At 42.4% G+C, this 23193-nt stretch overlaps 1 protein-coding gene across 1 annotated transcript in view; it reads left to right on the top strand.

Annotated features, from left to right (window-relative positions):
• Positions 1–21705, top strand: part of mta2 (metastasis associated 1 family, member 2) — a 29084-nt gene extending 7379 nt beyond the window's left edge. The window contains exons 2-18 of the mRNA XM_041965052.1: positions 3334–3401; positions 5636–5729; positions 12217–12334; positions 13034–13097; positions 13248–13365; positions 13494–13596; positions 14189–14288; positions 15016–15204; positions 15405–15479; positions 15577–15635; positions 15732–15832; positions 16781–16920; positions 17093–17321; positions 17547–17636; positions 17760–17878; positions 17994–18136; positions 19113–21705. Coding sequence (XP_041820986.1) covers positions 3334–3401; positions 5636–5729; positions 12217–12334; positions 13034–13097; positions 13248–13365; positions 13494–13596; positions 14189–14288; positions 15016–15204; positions 15405–15479; positions 15577–15635; positions 15732–15832; positions 16781–16920; positions 17093–17321; positions 17547–17636; positions 17760–17878; positions 17994–18136; positions 19113–19266 — 1964 coding nt within the window. The 3' untranslated portion in view covers positions 19267–21705. The remainder of the gene's footprint in view (positions 1–3333; positions 3402–5635; positions 5730–12216; positions 12335–13033; positions 13098–13247; positions 13366–13493; positions 13597–14188; positions 14289–15015; positions 15205–15404; positions 15480–15576; positions 15636–15731; positions 15833–16780; positions 16921–17092; positions 17322–17546; positions 17637–17759; positions 17879–17993; positions 18137–19112) is intronic.
• Positions 21706–23193: the final 1488 nt, after the last annotated feature.

Below are 23193 nucleotides of genomic sequence, written 5' to 3'. Positions count from 1 at the left end.
TTGTGCAACAAAACAAGTATTAACATTGCAAAAAGTTTGCTCAGCCCAAGATCGATTCCTTGGTTGACCATTTTGGTCAACCATTTTATCAGTTGGGCATTTATAATTGAGGCTATTAATCTGGATAATAACATCACATGCCTTTGCATTTGCATGTGGTATTGAATGTTCTTGTTAACTTCATGACATGCTTGAGTTGGGTGGAGCTGGTGGACGTCAGTAAACATGGAGTGTCTCAGGTCAGTGGAAGTGATGCTGCTCTATGTGCTATACTCGAAGTCTGAAATGAACACCCACGAAGTGCCAAATGTGGTTAGAGTTTCCATTTTAGGATATCCACCACACTGGCAGGTAAATGTTTGTACCAAAGTAGTCATGTACAACCCTGATTCTAAAAAAGTTGAGATGCTGTGTAAAATGTAAATAAAACAGAATTCTGTCATTTGCAATTGAACTCCAAAGTGTTCCCAGGCCTGTGCCACAATATCCTTCATTCAGTCACGTGTTTCACAAAGTCTTGAACCTCGCTCCGCCCTTGCTTGTGACGACTGAGCTCTAGGAGGATGCCCCTTTCATCCTTTGTTCCTGTCCCAATTTGTGTCAAATGTGTTACTGACATCAAATTCAGAATAAGCATATATTTACAAAAATCAATATAGTTTATGAGGTAAAGCTTTAAATGTATTGTCCTTTTGCTATTTTTTGTTGCGTATGTGCCAAAAAGGATCTGCAAATGATCACATTCTGTTTTTTCTGTGTTTTACACAGCATCCAAACTTTCGTGCTATCAAGGCTGCAACAAAAAAAAATAATTTTCAGTCAAAATCATTCAAAAGCATTTTGGAGTGATTCATGGGCACACTGCGTTTGTCCATGGCTGTCTATGTTGGAGGTTAACACACACACACACACACACACACACACACACACACACACACACACACACACATACAAAATGCAGTTTTACAGCCGCTGTTCCTCTTTAAAGTAATAATTCCCTAAATTGTAATGCAGAGCGCAGTGAAAAGATGAATAAGACAGATGTGTGCTGTGTTTTACTCTGAAGTATAATGATTAGTTTATGGAAGAGTGACTGATTCAAAGCTGTCTCTTTTGCCTGTCTTGCATTAAGTCCCATAGGCTGTGATTTTGAGCACTGTCAGTTGTGTAACGGCATGCTTGTCCAGTGTGTCCCCTTGCTTGACTGGTTTGGGGTGCGGATTGGCTAATGGATAGAGTGTTAACCTAGTTAATTATAATATTACAGAACATCTGGACCTCAACAAATAGTAAATGTTAAAGGAGTCATATTCTACAGGTCGTGGCAACATGAATATATGTATGTAGGAGCATTATTCCAGCTTATCTCATCAGTGACTTTTGTGCCGTGAAAGGTAAATTTAAGTTCCTCAAAAAGTTGCCATGCCCTGGCGTCCTTCTGCAGTCTCCACACCAGAATTGTGTGGAACACTTCTAACACTATTCATAACTCTATTGCTGAAGAATGCAGCAAATGTGTCTTGCCCCTTTATTGGTGAAGTGTGCATTGCACAGTGGTCATGCAGCATTGTCATGTGACAGAAGACGTTACTGGAACACTGTAGAAAAGATGTGATTATGACATTTCCGTGTGTTTCGTGTATTAATGTGAAGAAGGTCAGAGTTTACTCATTGTTCCACACAGATGTGAGGTTTTTGTCAGCTGCTATTTTTCATGTCTTCAGTGAAAGCTTCAGGGCTTGAGACTAACAGTGTCCTGTTGTCCTAGGAACATCAGAAAATGGTGGAACTATCCCTTATCTAAATCACAAATTGAACCAAGCACATTTTCGCATGCTGTTACTGTAGTCACTGGCTGAGTCAATACCTTTCCACCATCTTTTCTTTTTATGTCTCTACCAGCTTCACACATCTCGATCTGATGTGAAGTGCAATGTTACATTTTTACCACACATAACAATTTTGGACTCATCTGACCCCAGAGTACCTTCTTCCACATATTTGTTGTGTCTCCCACATGGCTTGTGTCAAACTCTGTACAGGATTTCTTGTGGCTTTCTTTTAGCTATGACTTTCTTCTTGCCACTCCTCATAAAGGCCAGATTTGTGGAGTGCACAACTTGTAGCAGTCTGGTGGACAGATCTGTGGGTCCTCCCAGCACCTCCATAGTCAGCATCGGCCTATTGGCCACGTCTCAGATCAATGCTCTCCTTGTTCTGTTCGTCAGTTTATGTGGACAGCCTTCTGCTGGTGCTCCATGAGATATTCAAAGCTAGGGATCTTTTTTGCTGCTTTGTACTGCACCACTACTTTATCACTGACCTGCTAGGTGAGCTCATGATGCTGCTTGTTTGGTAATGTTCTCTAACAAACTAAGGCATTCACAGAGCAGGTGTTATTTATGTTGAGAGTAAATTGCACACAGGTGGACTGAATTATAGACTATTTTGTGTTGGTCCATTACATACATCCCCAATAAAATCCATTTTAATTTGTGATTGTAACTTCAGAAAGTGTGGATTAGGGGTGAATACCTGTATAAGGCATGTGTCAGTAGATGTTTTAAATTTTTATTATCACAACATTATTAATGATGTCTGCAATTTTTTTTGATAAAGATGAAATGTGTCAACATTATAAGTGATGCACTGTGATGCTACGGGGATGTTACACAGAGATGTTACAAATCATGCCACAATCATACCTACAGTGAAAATGAAATCCAAAAATAAGTATTCCCCCTAAAATCTTGAATCACAATTATATTAATATCTGTCAACTAAACTGCTTATTGTCAGTATTGTATTCTAATAGTACCAATAGTATCATAGTACTTTGTTCGTTCGTGTTTTGTTTTTCATGTGAATTTTAAAGTGATGACTTAAAAATTATTTTAATGAAAAATTGTGGATAAAAGTCACAGGATGGAAGGAATTGTCACACGCAAGTGACAACTTAAAGTTGTGCACTGCCACTGCGTCGTGCTGGCAGGGTCTGGCTCTCCTCACAACTTCTCAGTGTTGTATGGACAGGCCTCCAATTAGACTAGTGCGTCATGGGTTCCTGTCCTTCAGGTTAGACAAATTCTTCTCATTTCTGTCATTACAGCTGCAAAATGTGCAGAGCTGATGAGATTCAATAGTAAGAATGTGTTGGTGTCTGTCCAGAGTACACCTAAATAATCAGAGGTCCACTCTGATTGGAAAATGTATTTTACAATAAGAATATTTCTTGTTCTTAGTAGGTGTTTTATGAAGCAAGGTTGCCCGTTGATGTGTATCCTCCCTTGTGCACACAACATACATCTAATCATTTTTCTTTCATTTTTCCAGATTATGTGTACTTTGAGAACTCCTCCAGCAACCCTTACCTGATCCGCAGAATAGAAGAGCTCAACAAGGTTGGTTGTCTCTCTTTCTGTCTTCACCCTCATGTTTCTATTAAAGAGCTGTTTCTATAATACTTAAGCAGTGTTGTCCTATTGTATCCCCTTATCAGGCTGCGTCCTCTCAGCTCATATACCTTCGACTCAGAAAGTTCTGGTCGACTGGCTGGTGTTTTAAAATTTTATATGAGTATATTAGGGTCCAGTCAACATACTGTACACACACTAACACACTCACCATGTCCCTCTGTCTTTCTTGGACACAATTGGTAAACTGTGGCTACTGTAATGACAGGACACTGGTGCAGGACCACTTACATAACAGCAGCAGCAGCAGCAGCAGCATATGACACAGGCTTGTTTCCCAGTCAAAGGATTAAGCTCATTTATGTAACACTTACATTGAAGGGCTTGTGCTGAGCACCAGGAGGACTGCATCGTCCTGAGTGCTAATGGCTGCTGAGCACAATGAATGGATAGTAAGTGAGAGAGTGGCCAGCTCTCCAGCTCCAGCCTGGAATGTAAGGAAGCGCTGTGTGTGTGCTGTCGCTGCTTTCTCTCCTTATGATCACAGTCAATCCAGGAAGGATGAAACCCCTCATCACTGCACAGACCTGAAGTACTGCTGCTAGAGGGGTAACATATTGTAGCTTTCATGATAAAGGTAGTACACATAGTAGTGTGATTTTCGAGAAAATAATATCATGATGCTCACGATAGGGGTAGGCAATATGACCAGAAATTTGATGTTGATGTACCTCCACTTCTATGAGTACGTGCGTAGCCCTCTACTTGCATGCTATGGCAGCCACAGTGAAGCACATTGTTTTTAATATGCTAAAATATTTGTCATCGTAATAACTAGGGGTGCAATGATACACAAAAATCTCGGTTCAATACGTACCTCGGTTTTGAGGTCACGGTTCAGTTCATTTTCGATACAGTATGGGAACAAAATGCAAAACCTAAATTTTCTTGTTGTTCATTTGGGTGTTTATTATTTGTGAACAACAAACTACTGTAACAACTTAAATGAACTCAAATGAAATAAATGCATAGTGCTGCCTGGTAGTAAGTTAAATAAAATTCTCAAATAAACAACAAATGTGAGAAATATTATTAAAAAAATAAATTTCTTGTAAACAGCTTTTAACAAAACAAGCAGCAATAACAGTTTCCAACAGTTTTACTCAACCTTCATATTTTTTGCCAGAAAAATGAACTTGTCCACATTGTCAGCAGTAAGTGCAGATCTGCTGGCAGTCACAATGTCCCCAGCGGTTGAAAATGCCCTCTCGCTAGGGACAAAGGTAGCGGATATGGCAAGATAGCGCCTTGCTAACTTTGCAGTTGGGGGATATATGGATACAGATATACGTGCCGTTTTAGTTGAGTTAGCATGTTTGTTGTGTTGCCAGAGACATACCTGATCTCAGCTGAACAGTGTCGGCACATCCCCCTCGTTTTATCCACCTGTCTTTTTCCATTGCAATATTTAACCAGGAAGCTGAAGTGTTCCCAAGCAGGAGACTTTAGCGACAGGGGAGGGTCTTCAAGCTCCGGTTTACTGCTAGCAGTAGCCATCATGCGCACTGGCTGCACGTGTAGCTGTGGCGCAAAAAAGAAAAAAAAAAAATCCGGCCCGTGAACTCACCCATGCACAGCCCTGTACTGAACCGAACGCCACGTACCGAAACTGTTCAATACAAATACATGTGTTGTTACACCCCTAGTAATGACAGTATTGCGAATCCATGTTGGTGGCAGAATGTGACACCAGTGATGGTGATGAAACAGGTATACCACCCACCCCGGGTTAATGGAGTAATTGGTTGGAAGTAGTTTGATAATATTTAAGTAGCAGTGCAGAGCTTTAATAAGGAGCAGAGCAGAAAATGGCAGAACTTTGCTTTTGGTTGTACTGCAAAATAAAATTGTGTAGATAATCTGCAAAGACTGCTGGCTTGTCTGCAACCTGCCTAATCGTCTGACAGCTTGTGTTTCTTCATCATCAGGTAGTGATGTTGCACTGTTCCCAAATCTCAGCAATATTACCATAACTGATACCCTAGCTGGTGCCTCTGATTAACCCATGGTTAGTGAGCTAAACCATATCAGCATGGCTGACGAGACAGAAAAGAATGGTAGCTACAAATACTCAGACTTTTGACAGAGGCTATAGAGCAGAGGTAGTAGTACCGGTGCTTTATTATGATGCTAACTTGTAACCACTGATTCTCCACTTACAGACAGCCAATGGGAATGTGGAGGCAAAGGTGGTGTGTCTCTTCAGGAGGCGAGACATCTCAGGCAACCTCAACACCCTGGCTGACAGCAATGCAAGTGAGTCCAAACCTGATCTAAGCTCCCCTCTTGTTTTCAGCAGATATGATATGGCTCGCTACCTTTAATCGACCTGTTCCTCATTGTGTTTCACATAAAAGCCTCAGAGCACCTCTTCAGCATTTATGTTGTAAATTGCACCAAGGCCTGTTTGCAGGGATTAAAATAACTCCAGCACTTTTGTCTAAGGCTCAGCTCTGAATGCTAGTTTGGAAAAGGGATATTTTAAGGGATATTTCACCACTGGAAAGATGATCCTATAGAACTGCTCTGTCTATGCAGTACTGAGTATTTTTGAAGTTGTTGCTACATGACCAGAGAAAAACAACCCAAAAGATAGAAAACCTATAACAACCCAAATGCACTGCACTCGTTGCCTTCCGAGGCCTTACGTAGGCAGCTCCTATTGGATAGGCTTGACCTGAGCTTTCAGACCAGACCACCTGCACTTACCCTGCCCCAGCCTTCACTGTCAGCCAACATTGTACTGAGGCCCAAACCTTCCTGCAGTAACACAATTCCAAAGCTGCTAATGAAGCAGACATACTTCTTGGTGTGAGGGTGGACTGTGCAAAAATGTCCAATAATTAATTAATTTAGTTTATTCAGATTAAAATATCCTTATTGGTGCATTTGCAGTGTGCTTTTTAAACTGTCAATTTCCTTGAATGTTATTGCTATAGATGAATAGATATAACAAAGCTCTCTCTTTTTAAATTACTGCAATTATTATCTGGGCAAAAAACATTTGATGTCTTGTGTGAGAGGTGTGAAAATCAGTAAGTCAGCATCTCTCGGGCTTGTTATCAAACTTTTTCCACAGAAGAGAGTATTTCTTTTTTTAATACAGTTCTCTGGTGTAATAGCACTCTAGCTATTAGAACAAGTTATGCTCTAGTAATGTTGCAGGTGCAGAGTGAATCTATGCCAGCAATAGCTGTGTGCAAAGAGAATCTATAGCAAGAAGCACAAACCTTGTAGTTGCTGCTGCTTGGGTAACTCAATCGCATGTCCTCACTAATTAATGTGACATACAGTAACAGAACAAACTACAATTAACTATTCTCAAAAGTTTTGAAAAAATATTTATAAGCATCCTTCTATTGCACACTGCAATGATTCTGTGAGCTGAATAATGTTATGATAATGAATCATAACAGGTAATGAATTATGATTTAAAAAAAATAGAAAAATGAGTAAGCAATGTGTTTTTAATTCTGCTGGATCTTCAGTCCACACTAACGTTGTTGTATTGATTAGGTTAAGTCTAGTTTTAGATTTAGCTTTTGTCTTAGTCCTCAGATCAAACATTCATGTTTGTCCATTTTTAGTGAAGAAAAACTCTTTTAATCTAGTTGACAATAAGCAATTACATTTTGAATCATCAAAAGATTAGTCGACAAAAATATTGCATCACTGTCTCACAGTGGCCAAACTCCTTCAGCTGCTGGTTGCACTTGTGCTGCTGGTGCTGTTCACCAAGAAGATGGTTTGGGCGCGCAGGAAAAGTGAATGTGAAAAACCATTTTGCTGCAGTGGCGACTCTGATTTCTGACACACAGGTTGGCAATAATATATGGGTTTGCTAAACTGCAACACTAGAGACTCTTTCATCTCTTCTTCATTAGCAAAAAGCAGTGTATAAAACATTGAGCTAGCAGCCTGTCACTTTCACCAGTTAAAATGACGAACGCCTCCGGTGGTAGCTCCTATCAGCTGTCAGTAATTAACAGTAGTTCTGTGAGTAACTTGATGAAAGGATGAAATGAATCTTGGCTGTTGTCTCATTTGTCTGCCGGTGTCTGTACTTGGCCAAAAGTCATTTGTGAGAGATGCCCCTCCACTCTGGAACACTACTGCACAACCATGAGTGGATTGAGTGTTTCTGTATTTCCAACATACAACACATCCTCTTTCTAGCACACCACGTCTTTCTCCTGGTTCAACCTTCATTCATGCCGTATCAATAATTCATGATGATCATCTCAATAGTTTTAAAGCAGGACCTTGGTTTAAGAAGCTTGTGAAAAACGGCATGTAAAGTCAGGAGTCTACAGCTGTTACTTCAATGTGTCAGATACATTTTACCAGCTTTTCATATTCTGCTCAGCTCATTTAAAGGTTGTGAGGAGAGGCAGGTTTCACCTCAGCTTTCACAGGCTGACACCAATGAATCAAAGTGTGTGGCAATAAAATGATTCTGGACCCATTTATTACAGTGATTATAACAATAATAATTACGTGACTGCTGGCTCCACCCCCTCCACCTCACCCTGATTCAGCCCATGAGCCCAGTTTCTGTCTTGTGTGTGATCAGAGAGCCAAGGAGGTGGGAGGTGGGAGGTGGGAGGTGGAGGTAGTGGGATGGTGTTAATAGCATGCAGACTACTGAAGCCTGATCGCATTCACTCATTACCCCGACGCCAACACCAGCCCTACCCCACCCCCTCCCCTTCCATCCCCACACACCGACACACACAACCACACCCCCCACCCTCTCCTGGGCCGCAGTGCTCCAGACAAAGACATTTACACACACACACACGCACACACACTGCATCTCAGATGGTTGTTAGTGCTGTCTTTTTTGACTGTACTCTGCACCATGCACACATGCCATGTGTGTGACTGGTCATTTGCAGACAACTCAGAGATTTGACTACACACAGTAATTATAATTTCATCATATGTTGTCACTGTCTCTGCTAGCAGCCTTTTATTCATTTAAAGAGACTGAGCCATCTACCTTATAAGCAAGGCTTTGACTGATACAATTTTATAGGTGATACACTGACAGAGCTGAACCACAGCAACACAGAATGAACTTAACAGACACATTTCTGATGGTGTTTCTCTCTATTGTAATGCAGCTCTCCTCAATAGCAAACATGAGGATTCCAACAATAGCAAAAGCCCCTGTTCTTACCTTTCCACCACTGTCTGAGACAAGTGGATATAATAATGATGCTCATCATCATACACTGATAATCATTTGGCATACTCAGATTTTCCTCTTCTCTGCTCTATCCAGTTACTGGAATCATTATCAGTATAATTAGTTGCTTTCAAGCCACATAGTTTATCTCATTATGGTTTGGAAAGTTTTTGGTTCAGACATTTTGCATTTGGCTTCTGCTTTGGCAAGATTGCTTCTTGTAAAGTCTGCCCCTTACCACCTGAAAGTGACTAACTAAGCAGGCTTTTGACTGAAAACTGCCCTGCGTCAAAACAACATAAGGGGTTGTGTTGGGGCGGTGGTTTAACAGTGTTAGAACCAAAATGTGATGACAGTTGAGAGTCGAGAGCCCAAGTGATCAGACCCAGACAGTCCTGCTAAAGCAACTAAATGTTAACAAATAATTCAGCTTTTTTTAATTAATTAACTTTAATTTTGATTGTAATTTGTCTTCTTTAATAATGGATAGTCATAGAGAAATAGTTATATTACTTATATAATACTGATATTTGTACTCAATTTTCAGTTCCCTTTTTAGGGGCTTTATCAGAAGACAAGACACTGCATAGAGGTTTATAATACTCTGAAACAGAGTCCAGCTCCTGAAAGGTAACGCAGCAGCCACCGTTTTAGTTTTTTGCAAAAGTAGCAAGTAACATGAACAAAAGCAAGATGGGACAACCAGCAGTACATCCTCATAGACTAAATACGCAATACGGTGGCCAAATTTGAACAAGCAGTATGGATATATGCACAGCCTCTTTAGGATTTTTTGGTTGTCAATCCAAACCGCATTTCAGTTAAAATCTGCTCTGCATGTACTCAGCCTGGTATTCTGCTCCCCTCCTGCAATAATAAAAAATACAAACTAATTTGTTTACTCAATTATTATATTTAATGAATGTTAAAGATAACAAGGAAGGACATAGATTTTTTTTCAGACCAGTATTTCCATAGTCAACAATGAACTTAAGTATATAATAGTGATTTTGATCATGAGTCACAAAAGCCAGACCAGCCAAACAGTTTTTTTGCTGCACTGACAGGTTAACAGTCAACAGTTATATTAACATTGTATATTATATTATATCACATAACAGAGAAACAGAGACAGAGACAACACAAAGTTGTCTTCCTAACTTCACTGCTAGCAGCCCTTGACCTTGTCTGGGTCATTTTCCAGAAGTTCAGTTTTACCCATCCACGCTAACGCGCAACACCAGTGTTGGTGAGTGTTTTGGAAAAGCTTTTTTTATGAGTGAAAACGGCTGCTGAACAAAATATAGTTTTATTATTATAGTTTCAAAGTCCATTCAACCCTGACACAGACACAAAATGATGTGTGTGACTTAATGTAACTGAACCTGCTCTGGTCTGTTCAGTCTGGCTCAGTTTCGCCTGTTGTGATCCGATAACAGTGATGAAGAAGTGGTCGAGCTCCTTCGGTCCTCTGCCACTTGTTTCTATGAAACCTCACTTTATCTGCCTTACTTTTTCATCACTGCTCCCTTCCTCTTCCTCCTCCTTCTAGACACCCTCACACACACACACACCAATTCTTTGTGCGGAACAAAAGGCCCTTGATCTGTCCCCGAGGGCCACAGCACGCGATGGGTTAATTCTGACTGCCTTGTGTCTTTGTCAGAGTGAAGGAAATGTGTGTGTCTGTGTGTGTTTGTCTGTAGAGGGAGTTCTACTGTTATGCTGTGTGTGATTTAAGTGCCTGTCGCTCCTTCAGTGTATGTGGTTTCTTCTCTTTGTGTGTGTGTGTGTGTGTGTGTGTGTGTGTGTGTGTGTGTGTAGTTGGGGATACATGTTGGGGGGTGGTGGGTGGTGGGGGGGATGGGCGCCTCAGGTTTGGTACACAGGGTTTCCTACTATGTCTGGCAGGGACTAGCCGGACAGGGGGAGGAGGGGGGAGGGGGTTGAGAGGTTAACAGAAAAGGGGTGTGGTTTAAGGTACCGTCCCTCTCGCTCACTATCTCTCTCAGTGTGTTTCTCTCTCTCTCTCTCTCTCTCTCTCTCTCTCCCTTGCCCTCACTGACAGGGTTTCCTGTGGCTGAGTGCAGGGGCGGAGTCCACGGAGATGGAGCGATATAGTCCCTCCCCTCCATCTTGCAACAAATTACTCGCCCGCCTGAAATTAGGAATGCGCAATCTAGTGGCTGAACACACACAGAGACACAGACACACACACACAGAGCTGCCTATGGCTTCATTTTTTCATCTCTCTCACTGGCTGGAAACATGGGTGTCACATGGGTGTGGTAACGTGAAGCAGTCGCATTGTTTTACAGTAAGTCCATTAATGGCTGTCTGTGGGCCTGTGCATTGCAGCGGATGGCAAGATCAAATACACAGTTTAAATTCCTGCATACAAGTCATGATTCAAGAAGTCACAACACTTTTCCCTAACTTGATCATTTGATGACCTTTGAACTCTTATAAAGTGCTTTACAGAGGATTATCACAATATTAACTGCTGCAATAGGAAGTGAAAGTAATAAAAGCAAAGTAAGGACAGTAAAAGGTCATTGCATAAAAGTATGTCTATAAACATGCTGGCCTCAGGCTTCAGGCCATGCTCAGATATTAATGTCAGTGAGACCACTGCTTTGGGACAGCAGGCACCCTGACAAAGGTGTTTCCCTCAAATATGTTGAGTCTGGCTCGTCAGGGGTTGTCCGTTATTGACGTCAGCTTTACTAACTCCCTCCTCTCACCTACATCCTCAGTGGTGTCCAGAGGGCAGTCCAGGACAGAGCCAGCTCTCCTGACCAGTTTGTTTAGTCTTTTACTGGCCCTCTCAGAGCTTCCGCAGCCCCAGCAGACCACTGCGTAAAAGACTGCAGATGCATCCACAGAATTGTGGATTGACATGGTTATTTGACCTCTGAGGGCCTCATTGTCCTTCACACACTTTGCAGAGTTGTAAAATTCAGTCTCATATTGTTTTAAACTACTGTGCAGTGTTTTGGAATCCAATAAACCTTCAAACTGTTACTGTTACTGTTAATGTCCGATCTGTTACTCAAATCGGTCATTGTGGATTAGATTTTGTTTTGTCTCACTTACACCTGTACCAATGCAGCCCGTTGCATCATTGTAACACAGGGCTGTTTCACATCCAGACTCCTGGTTAAAGGCAGGCTCAAAGTCAACAACAAGTCGCTGTAAGCTAAGGGACCAGACAAGCAAATCTGCCCATCAGTACACACACTGATAAAGTTATAACAACAGGTCATCAATTACAAGACCACCATTTTTCATTTTTGTGTGAAAGAGAGAAAGTGCAAATAGAAGGGCTGGGTGGGAAGTAGAGGAACTAGTAAGAAACTGAAGTGTAACTGCTGAGTGCTGACATGTGACAGGATCCACATTTCATTACAAAAATCAGCAGAGCACACCTCGCATTAGTGACCTGCTGTGACCTAAGAAGCTGCTCGGGGCTAGCAACCACCATGCCTGTCCATGAAAACTGTAGGTATTGACCAAGGCATTTTTTTTAACGCTAATGTGTTTGTGTTGTAGGAGAATTTGAGGAGGAGTCAAAGCAGCCAACGCTGTCTGAACAACAGAAACACCAGCTCAAACACAGAGAACTCTTCCTGTCTCGACAGTTTGAATCTCTACCTGCTACTCACATAAGGTACGTGTTTGCGAACAGGAGCTACTGACAGAGCTGCGGTTTAGTTTGAATCCAGACACCTGTCAGGCACCGTTAGAACCAAACTGTTAAGTAAATGGTCCTTGCTGTAGCCATTCTCAGCTGTGATGGTAGTGATATGTCCTGTCCCTGTACAGACCATCCCAATTTATTTTCTCTTTAGAGAGACTTGTTGCTGATGAATGAATGTTCAAGTGATGCTATAGTGACTTAGTCATGCAGGCATACTACATAAATATCCAGGTAGGATGGACTCAGTCAGCTCCTCATCCTGATACCACTGTTGGGACACAAACCAAAAGAGGCTGCACCAGCAGTATTATTTGCATTATTACTTTTAACATTCATAATCAGGTTATTGGTAGATACAAGAAATATAGTTGCAAATATTGTCAGGGTCCAAGCACACTGAGTATTTGGATGCTTGTTTCTTTTTTCACTGACAAGAAGCACTTGAAAACACAAGTGATGAAAAGTCTGAGAAAAAGCACACTTCATTCTGCTAGGTTCAGGTGTATTATCAAATAAAAAAAGAAAATGTTGTGCTTACAGTGTGCCAATGTCTGTGTGTCTAGAGCAGATCGTTGGAGTAAAGGTACAAATGACTTGACATGTTTTAAAGTGTGTGCACGTGCGTGTGCACGTGCGTGCGTGTCTGAATCCTCCTCTCTGTCTCCCCAGGGGGAAATGTAATGTCACCCTTCTCAATGAAACAGATGTCTTGGCCGGCTACCTGGATAAAGAGGTAAGACAGCATCTGTTCATTTGTCATCAGCACATAACTTTGGTGCCTGTGTATTCCTTTTTTTTTTAGTTTTCATATTGCAGTAAGAAAGATGCAGTAAATTAATTATTGGGACAAAGAAAGCAATCTTTTGTCGTGTGTTCTGTCCAGGACTGTTTTTTCTACTCGTTGGTGTTCGACCCTGTCCAGAAGACCCTGCTGGCGGACCAGGGTGAGATCCGTGTGGGCTCTAAGTATCAGGCAGAGATCCCTGACAAGCTTGCTGAGGGTAAGTTTGAGACACCACAAACAAATGCTGCCTGAATTCAGTCACCTGTTTCTACCTTTAAAAAGTAGAAATAAAGCAGAACAGTATTGAGTTCACCTTCCTAAGTTGAAGCTGCCTCCTTGTCTCAGGTGAATCAGACAACCGTGTCCAGGAGAAGTTGGAGACCAAGGTGTGGGACCCCAACAACCAGCTCAAAGACCCTCAGATTGACCAGTTCCTGGTGGTGGCAAGGTAATTCTCCCCTGCCATCTGTCACTTAGTTGCATCATCATCATTAGATCCTGTTGCCATGACAACTTCAGAATCTGCCATCCGCAGGACATCTTTTAAACAGCTATAGGATTGGCATCAAGTTTGATAATCTCTCATGGGAAAATAAATATTTTTCATGGTTGCTACATGGAAAATGTGTTGTTTGCAGCAGCCTTAGATACGATTGTATGAGTGTAGTGTTATGAGACTGAGGTCAGAAGAATATCAGTGACTGCTGTCATGCAGGCGTCGTATCGAAGGTATTCATTTCAATTGAGAGTATAAACACATTACACATGCAGAACATGTGCAAAAAATGCACTTGAATATGCAGTTAACACTAGTTTGGCTATGTAATTATAATACTACAAAAGTGTATTAGTGAAAACGAGAGCAAGTTTGCTTTTGGAGGGAATCATTGTGCAGCTTATAAATTGGTCCATGAGCCAAACACTCCATCTAGTGGTCATTTAATTTAACATTCAGCACTAAACACATTACCCCATAAACAGTAATACAATGTATATCACAAATCAGCAACAGATCAGTGACCACAATCTATTTGTTTCAGAGCTGTTGGGACATTTGCTCGGGCCCTTGACTGCAGCAGTTCCATTCGCCAGCCCAGCCTCCATATGAGTGCAGCTGCAGCCTCTAGAGACATCACGCTGGTGAGTCTACTGACTGTGTGTGTGTGTGGGTGTGGGTGTGGGTCTTCATTTGTTTCAGGTTAAATCCTTATATTACTGTACCCCTGCAGTGTGAAATGTTTACAGCCAGGGAGCCTTGGGTTGATGTTTACCTTTAAAAAAAAACAACTCATTTTTGATGGCACCATGTCTTTTACCATCAGAAAAACAGTAACAGCATGTGTGATTGGCAGAAAACCTCGTGATATTGTTATGGTTTGTTGCTGAGGTGTTTGTGACTGAGAGCCTCATAGCTTGTTGTATCAGGCTATAAAATTTGTTTCCCATCGCTATTAGCACAGGGTTTCAGGCTGTTCTCATCCGCTGTGTGTCATAATGGGGCTTAGCCAAGGTCTCACTTACCTTCTTCTGTTTTGTTAACCTGGTTTATCCTCTGCAGCTTCAGATGAAGGTAGTTGTGTCTGTTCAGCTGTATTGTCCAGCCTACCAGAGAGACCCTGTGTCACAGTCTTGTTTTCATACTAGTTTGTGTTGTCTTCACAAAATTGCTGGCTGGTCATTGTCGTGTTTAATCAGTTTGCCTCAAGCTAACTAATACACAGGAAAGGTGGGACCAGGTGGGACTAGAGAATAGCATGATACAGTACATAGTTCTAGTTGTGCTTTCTCAGAAGAACTGCCCACTGAGGATGACTGCCTGTGAGGATGAAGCTCTAACCACTTGTCTCTACCTTCTCTCTGCTGTCAGTTCCATGCTATGGACACATTGCAGAAGAACAACTATGACCTGGCAAAAGCCATGTCCACCCTGGTTCCTCAGGGGGGCCCGGTGCTCTGCCGCGATGAGATGGAGGAGTGGAGCGCTTCAGAGGCCATGCTGTTTGAGGAGGCTCTGGAGAAATATGGCAAAGACTTCAACGACATCCGTCAGGACTTTGTGAGTCCATATTTGCTATTTCTTTACAGTTGTGGTGAATACTTGATTAGTGGTGATAGTGATGAAAAATTTCACATTCACCGTGGATACACACATTTAGTTAGTAAACTTAAGTTTAATGTGGAACTGAATTGAACTGTCCTGTTTATATTCTGTATGTAGAGCTCTGGTGAAATAGATGTTTTCTTCCTCTCCCTCAGCTGCCATGGAAATCTCTAGCCAGTGTGGTCCAATTCTACTACATGTGGAAGACTACTGACCGCTACATCCAACAGGTATAGCTGTAGTAAGGCACAAAAATACCAAAAAGCACAGTCTGATTTCGATGCATCAGTCTCCTCTCAAACCCATTTCCCATTCACTGTTTTACAGAAACGACTAAAGGCAGCAGAGGCAGACAGCAAGCTGAAGCAGGTGTACATCCCCACCTAGTGAGTATTACTGTAAACTGCCACACAGAGTGCATTCCTTGGGTTAGAACTGCTGTCAGACTAACTCTTATCTCCACGGTCTTCTCTCCTCACCAGCACCAAACCCAACCCCAACCAGATCATGGTTCCAGGCAGTAAGCCTGGTATGAACGGGTCAGCAGGCTTTCAGAAAGGACTCAGCTGTGAGAGCTGCCACAGTAAGTACACGGCCCGGAAGAAGGATTTAGGTTGCATGGTTTGTTTGTTTTGTAAATGTCAGCGGATTTAATTACAATTTTTAGTATTGGACATCAAAAAAAAACAAAAAAAAACTGGAATGCCAAAGTAAAAACAATTACTGCAACCTGCGTCTTACTTTCAAATCTTTCCTGCTTGACCCGCTTCCCTCTCTGTTCCTTTCTCTCTCTCCTCCTTTCCATATTTTTCTCTTTCGCTTTTCTGTTTTACAGTGACTGAGAGTTAAATGATGGTTAAACTTCAGTGTTATTAAATTAATTTCTGCTAAAAATGCCGATTCGCCAAAGCTGGGCAACGGCTGAAGCACATTAACCCATACAGATAGACCAGGATATGAGTTTGACTCGTGTCAGTCAAAATGTAGTATGCGTTCAATGGAGATTACTGATGCCAATCAAGTGTCAAATCCTCTGTGGAGCTGAGAAGATTCTAAATATGTGAAGATAGAATGCAGCAAACTCTTTCAAATCACTTGTGCGTGCCACTTTAGAACAACAAAGTGTCTGTACAGGTGATTCTTGCATGAGGCCCAAGTCCCAAAGTACAATGTACTGTTGTGTCACCTGTAGAAAGAGGATGGTCTGATTTCCTGAAGTATCAAAGATGTGTTGTTCTTCTGTGACCATACTGTTTGTGGAAATTGATCAGGTGCAGTTCAGTAGTTACTTCCTCTTTGCTGTGTGTTGACTTTGATTTCACAGCATCGAACAATGATGCTGCAGACTCATTCCAGATCTATAAAGCACCACGACTCACAAACAGATGTGAGCGAATGTAGAAAGCGTTCATTTGGTGACTGCTTTTGACTGTGATATCACTGTGTGTAATCTGGTTAGTCCAGACGTAGCTGAGCCTGTAGCCTGTTCAGATGCCCTTTTTTAACACTGATTCTCCCTTCACCAAACCAGCTTCCCAGTCTCCTCAGTGGTATGCCTGGGGGCCTTCCAACATGCAGTGCAGACTGTGCGCCTCCTGCTGGAACTACTGGAAGAAATATGGAGGCCTGAAAACCCCCACACAGTTAGAGGGGGCTGCTAGAGCTGGCTCTGTAAGTCTCCTTCTTTGCAGTCTCATCACCTTAAGTAATATTTTTCATATCAGTTAAAGCAGTGCAGAAATCAGTCGCACTGTTGCTGTGGTTAGACTTGAGTCATGAACAATGGTTGACCTCTAAGAGTGAGTCGCGCCCTTCATGGTGTCCCGTCTTCCTCTTCATCCAGGAGTCAGGCCCCCGCAGTCACATGACACGCCAGGAGGTCCAGGGCATGTCGCCGTTCACTCGCAACGAGGGTCGAGCCAAACTGCTGGCCAAGAACCGACAGACGTTCATCCTGCAGACCACCAAGCTGACCCGCATCGCTCGACGGGTGTGTGAGGACATCCTGCAGCCTCGCCGTGCTGCACGACGGCCTTACGCCTCCATCAACGCCAACGCGGTCAAGGCTGAGTGTATGTACACAAGTTCATCTACAATACTGTCACTAGAGTTTCCTGAGAGGTGCATGGTATTAATGAGGCCAGACAGGATTTTATATGTGACGCTCATATTTTTATTATACTGTATATCCCTATTAGCTTATTTCTAGACAACTGTCATGTTTGAGGTTTAGAATGTTCAGATTCTGGTTTTTAATATTTCTTCATGTGTTTAATTTGAAATGTCTGTGTCCTCAGGTATGATCCGCCTGCCCAAAGCCACAAAAACTCCTCTGAAGAGCAAGTTGGTGCCTCGACAGTCACTGGCCACTATAGTGAAGGATTTAGGTAAGAACACATCAGGCCACATCACTTCCAAGCAGGTCTCTGAATTCTAAACTGCTGTATGTGCCTTCTGTGTCCTCCCCCCTGAACGATTGGTTGTTGATGAGTGTTGTTGTGTCCCTGCAGCCATCTCAGCTCCTTTGAAACTGAAGGCATCTAGAGGACCCCCGACACCCATCAACAGGAATCAGGCCAGCCAGCCTCGTGTGGGCCAAAGCCTGCTGGGAAAGAGAGGCTTCGACAGCGTCAGTATTCCACATGCGCGCACACACACACACACACACACACACACACACACACACACACACACACACACACACCAGATTGACTCCCCCCTCCTGGTCTGTAATTGTTTCACAGGCTACAGGGGTGCCCTACCCAGCCAACGGGAGGCCATATACTTCAGGTATAAGGACCACCTCTCAGTCAGTCATCAAGCGGCAGAAGGTCAGCCAGGGGGAGGCCCCCAACCCTGTGGTGTTTGTGGCTACAAAGGACACCAGGTATGTTTTACTGTCTTTGTCCACCCAAAACAAAACTATAGTAGCAGCACCTACAACACAGACTGTTGGTGTTACTGTCTCAGAACTTCATGCACTGTGTCACACCACACCATGAGTGCATGTGTACAGAGAGTGTTTTCATCATTACACATGGAGGGACTCACCAACATTCAAGATGCTAGAACGTTCAAACATTACAGTCAGCCAAAGCTCTTCTGTATCTGTTATTATGTGATTAACTGCTGCTGCTATGTCTACTACTGCTATTACTGACCTGCAGAGGCACAGCAGGAAGAGTATGATGAAGAAAGGAACTGGCTGCATCAGTTGGGATGTTACATCTGCAGTTTGAATAAAGACAGTAGAAAGAAAATGTGTTGTAGTTTACACACTCCCCACGGTGTCTTATCCAGTCTGATCAAATACCATTTGAGCCAGTATTGAGTTTAGTCATATTTCAGCTGTGTAACTTACAGGTCGTAATCTATTGCATCAATGCAAGTAAATGAAGTCCCAAACACACTGGTGTTGTATAACTACTATATATATATGAGCAGCACCTTCGATGGACTTGGACTAGCATACAGTTTTATTGTGTTTTCCAGCATTGGTACTGATTCATAGCATCATCATTTTTTTATTGTATTGTATTTATTTTCATATTTCCTCCATCAATGGGCACATCCCAGCTACTGTGCAGTGATTTTATTTTAAAGTTGTAACCCACTATTCTTTAATCATGAGAATACACTCTTGACCTCACAAACCATGTTATCTTAAGGTCTACTAAGTTGTTTTTTTCAAAGCTTTCACCTGCAGCTCACTGCCTTTATCAGCAGGTAGCTAGCTGATTGAAACATTATGGTGTCAGACTTGTGTTGTAGCTGTCACAGTGGATGAAGAGGAAATTAGCATAGGGGTAAAGAATCGACTAGTTGGCCTTGTAAATAATATTCTGGTGCTATCTTTCAACCAGGGCTCTGAGGAAACATCTGACCCAGTCAGAGATGCGTCGGGCAGCTAGGAAGCCGCATCTCCTGGTCCGGATCAAGCTCCCACTGCCCCCCCGCTCCCTGGCCATGCCCCTGCTCCCCTCCAGCACCAGCGAGCCCATAGTCCTGGAGGACTGAGAAGGAAGGACACCAGGGTCTTTGATCAGGACAAGGGGGTCGGGTGGGAGGTGGGGAGGGTCTGTGCTCAGGCCGTCACTTAACAGGCAGAGCAGTATGCCATACCAGTAGTCTTTTATTTTCCTTCTTTTCAGTGTCATTTTTCTTTAGTCCTCTGTTACTTCCCTAAAGTTGTGTCCAACACACACACACACACACACACACACACACACACACACACACACTCAGATGACTGTACATTTCCATCATATTGAATGCACACATTAACACACAACATCTTGGGCTTTGTGGTATTTTATTGCAGATCCTGAATTATTTTGCGACCCTTTTCAATGCCATCTGTTTTTAAATGTGTAATTTAAATCAAGCTATTTCTCATCCTGAAACAATGGTGATAAAGCACACTTTGTTTTTCCTCCACGTCTCTATCTTTGTGTAAATATATGCATCATGTAAGGGGCAACACCGACAGTGTGTGAGCAGAATGGGGGGTGGGGAAGTGGAAACTGGAGACAGTGTGGGACAGCTGTAGCAGGCTGAAGGTCGAATTTGATTTGAAGATTTCACTCATACACTCCTTTAGTCCATTCCAGCAGGGAAAATCTATCTGGCTGTGAATTGTAGCTGACTGTGCACATGTTCATTGGTCAAGTTGAGGAGACGTGTTGACAGAGCTGCCCTTCGTCAGTGTGAACACAGTGTTTGACCCATCTACTGCCAGTTAACGTTTCTCTCTGTGTCTGCAACTTGTCAACTTTTCCCATCATCAGCCAGGAGCCAAACACAAGCCCTCTGCAGGGGTTAATATATCCTGACAGGTCAAATCCTTCCCGAGAGGTTCTTTCCTTCTGTCCCTCAGTGAATGAGCACAAAACAACTTGAACAGTGTGAAAGTCATGGTTGGCAGTGCAGAGACAGATGTGCAAATAGAGAACAAGACAGTGAGGTTAGGATGTAGAGAGGAATCATGTTTTGAGTCAGCCAGGAATTGTGACTTTATCCAATGAAGCAATTGGCCTTTTGCTCGCCATTGTCCAAGCTGCTTGTGTCTTAGTTGATTTAAAAATCCCCATCAATTCTCCAAGGTCTGAAGGAACATCCTCAAATTGTTGTTTTGACCAACCATTAGTCCAGACCCCATATACTGAATTTACTATGCCTTTGAAATCTTTACTGACCCCTGTCTGTTCACAGAGCCTGAACTGAATCCTGACTCGCAGCTTAGTAATCCTGACATAACTGCTTAAGTTTGTTTTGTGCTCCGTACCTCCACCTTGACATCGCTGTTGTCATTTTTTAAGTAACTGAACAAGGGTTGTTGTTGGAGTTGAGGCACATTGTGTCTTTTATCTCCTGTCACTTGATTGCAATGCTTTTATAGCCACTTTTAGCCGGGTTGAAGAGAGAAGAACCCTAGCTCCTGTTCTCTTGACCTCACCCCAAGACAATTAAACAGGCAGTCTAGAATCAAAGGATCACCGCTCAATCATCACTGGAGTCCGTAGGTTTACTGTGTAGGTGGGTTCATATGTAGTCTTTGAGGAAATTCAAATTATTGTGGTTACCAAGAAGTTGCAGGAATTACTGTGCGACTTGCCATGATGAGAGAACAGTTTAGGCTTTGAGGCACTGTGTTTGACTCTGCAAAACTCTGTAACGAAGCCATAATGTGCAAAAAAAACAAAAAAGAAAGAAAGAAAAAAAGGTTGACATCCTATGAGAGTGGACTCTTAACCATGAAGTAATGTTTAGACTAAAGCCACAGCATTTCTGACAAAGTACTGTTTAGTTGGTTGGAATGAAACTGATGCCATTATGTTACTGGTCAGTTGAAAAAAGTCTGTTGATAAAGCAGCAATATGTAAATGTACATTAGACAATTAAGGCCAAAATGAAGTTCTAAAGTGAATATTGCAAATTACAAACTGAGACCAAAATCATACTTTGTCTCCAAGTATTGATTCATTCAGAACTTTTTTTTTTCATATGGCCTTAATCCTCTTCTGTGAATGGCTGATAATGCAGAAGTGATGTTTTTGATTGTGATTGGGCATGAAGATGATGTGAAAGGAATCTTCAGCTGTCTCAACTTCTGCTTTATTTTACTTCCCCCTGTTTGTATCACTATGAAAGGGTGAGTACTAAAAGTAAGTTGTTAATTGGATAATTATAATGCCTGTGAATCCCCACAGCAGCAAGGGGTTACACTGGTTTTATAAGCAAGTTTGGTCCCCATGTGGGCTTTGTAATATTTCTCCCAAAAAAAAGAAAGAAATTGAAGTGTTGAGTTTGTAGCAAATACTAATCTGTGTAAAGAAAAGTGGAAAACTGGCATATTTTAAACTTTTTTACATCTAAAGTGTGTAATTCTGCTCCAGTATTGTGGAGATGGCTCTAATAGGCTACTGTACATGTGAAACATTGCTCTCCTTCATTGAACGGGTGGGTGGGTGGGTGGGCAGGTCATTTGAACCAAGGGTGACATTCAAAAGGGACGTGGTGCTGATTTTTGTATGATGGAGAGACAAACATGCTACAATTGAAACTTTTTCTCAAGTGTTTTTTATTCCAATGTCTGTATCCTTTAATGTATCTTGATAAGAAAAGAAATAAAGATTTTTTTTCTTCGTGGTCAGTCACGGGCTCTTTCTCCACTCTTTCTGTTTGTATTCACCAGACAGCTACCATAAGGAAACCCTCTATAACGTCCTCACAGCTCTACAGTTCCATAGTTTATCTACAGTACCCCTCAACTTTGCTTTTTCATGGTTTCTTGTCCAACCTTGAGCTACAGTAGATTAGAGGGCCTCAAAAACAGAATTTGACCCAGAGTGTGAAGGTGCAGCAGGGTTTGCTGGCTGAGATGGGAGAAACTGTTGCCTGGGGGCTTCTCCACCAGGCCAAGAGGGCATCCTGGAGGAAAACCTGCAGCCTGACAGGGAACGGCCAGCGGGGCAAAGGTCCCTGAATCCCAGCAAGACGGTGAGCCGAGTTACAGATGAGCTGCTCTGAAACAAAGTTCATGTCCTGAAGGGGGCAAGTTAGAGTCCAAATCTTAGTAACAGACTGAACAGCTGGAGCAGTTCTATGTGCTTTACATTGTAGCCTGTTCAGTTTGTAGAGATGTTTTTCACCCTGACACTGAATATTTCTCTGTTTTAATACACTTACACCTACTGTGACTTCAAATTGCAGAACAATAAAGCATTTTCATACAAACACTTTGTAGGGACACCAGACACTCAGAGATTGTTCTGGTGGTGTGTGTTTCTGCTGGAAGACCATGATATAAAAACATTGAAGGGTTCTCTGTTTGAAAAAACATTAGACTAGCTAAGGGAAACATTTGTTTGTTTGTGCTCCGCTGTGTTCCTGTCAGACGGCTTTTAATTAGGTTTGTTTAGTCTACTTCCGACTGAGGTGTTAATTTCGACTAATCTTACGAAGCTGAGACACTCGCCAGTGTATTCATCGAGAATGCTGATTGGACCCTGTGATAAACATCCCCCAGCCATAGCAAATGAGATGTTTCACTGTGAAGGACGGTGAAGAATAAACATCAATGAACAAAATACAGAAATGAAACCATGAGACGACACTGAAGACCAGTATTACTGCAGTGAACCTGTATGTTAGCATAAATGACAGCAAACACATACACACACGGACTGGACTCAACTTTATGCAAATATATGAACGTTCACGTAGGATGACGCTGATATTAGCACAGCTGCTCAGCGGATTGGTTCATCATCGGGCACGTTCATCGTGATTGGCCGCTTGAAGCGCGCTTCCGCTGGGCTCGAGCGCACCTGATGCTGATTTCAACTGGAAGGCGGGAGGTGAGAGCTGTTTAAAAGACAAGCGGGGGGCAGTCGGCCTTTGCTTGTGATTCCGTAACAAAGCAGCAGTGTTCGGGTCCATGCC

This window comes from Chelmon rostratus, chromosome 23 (genome assembly GCF_017976325.1).
Source record: "Chelmon rostratus isolate fCheRos1 chromosome 23, fCheRos1.pri, whole genome shotgun sequence".
NCBI classification, from domain to species: Eukaryota; Metazoa; Chordata; class Actinopteri; order Chaetodontiformes; family Chaetodontidae; genus Chelmon; species Chelmon rostratus.
The sequence above is the reverse complement of the archived record's forward strand: the minus strand, read 5'-3'. Positions and strand labels throughout refer to the sequence as shown.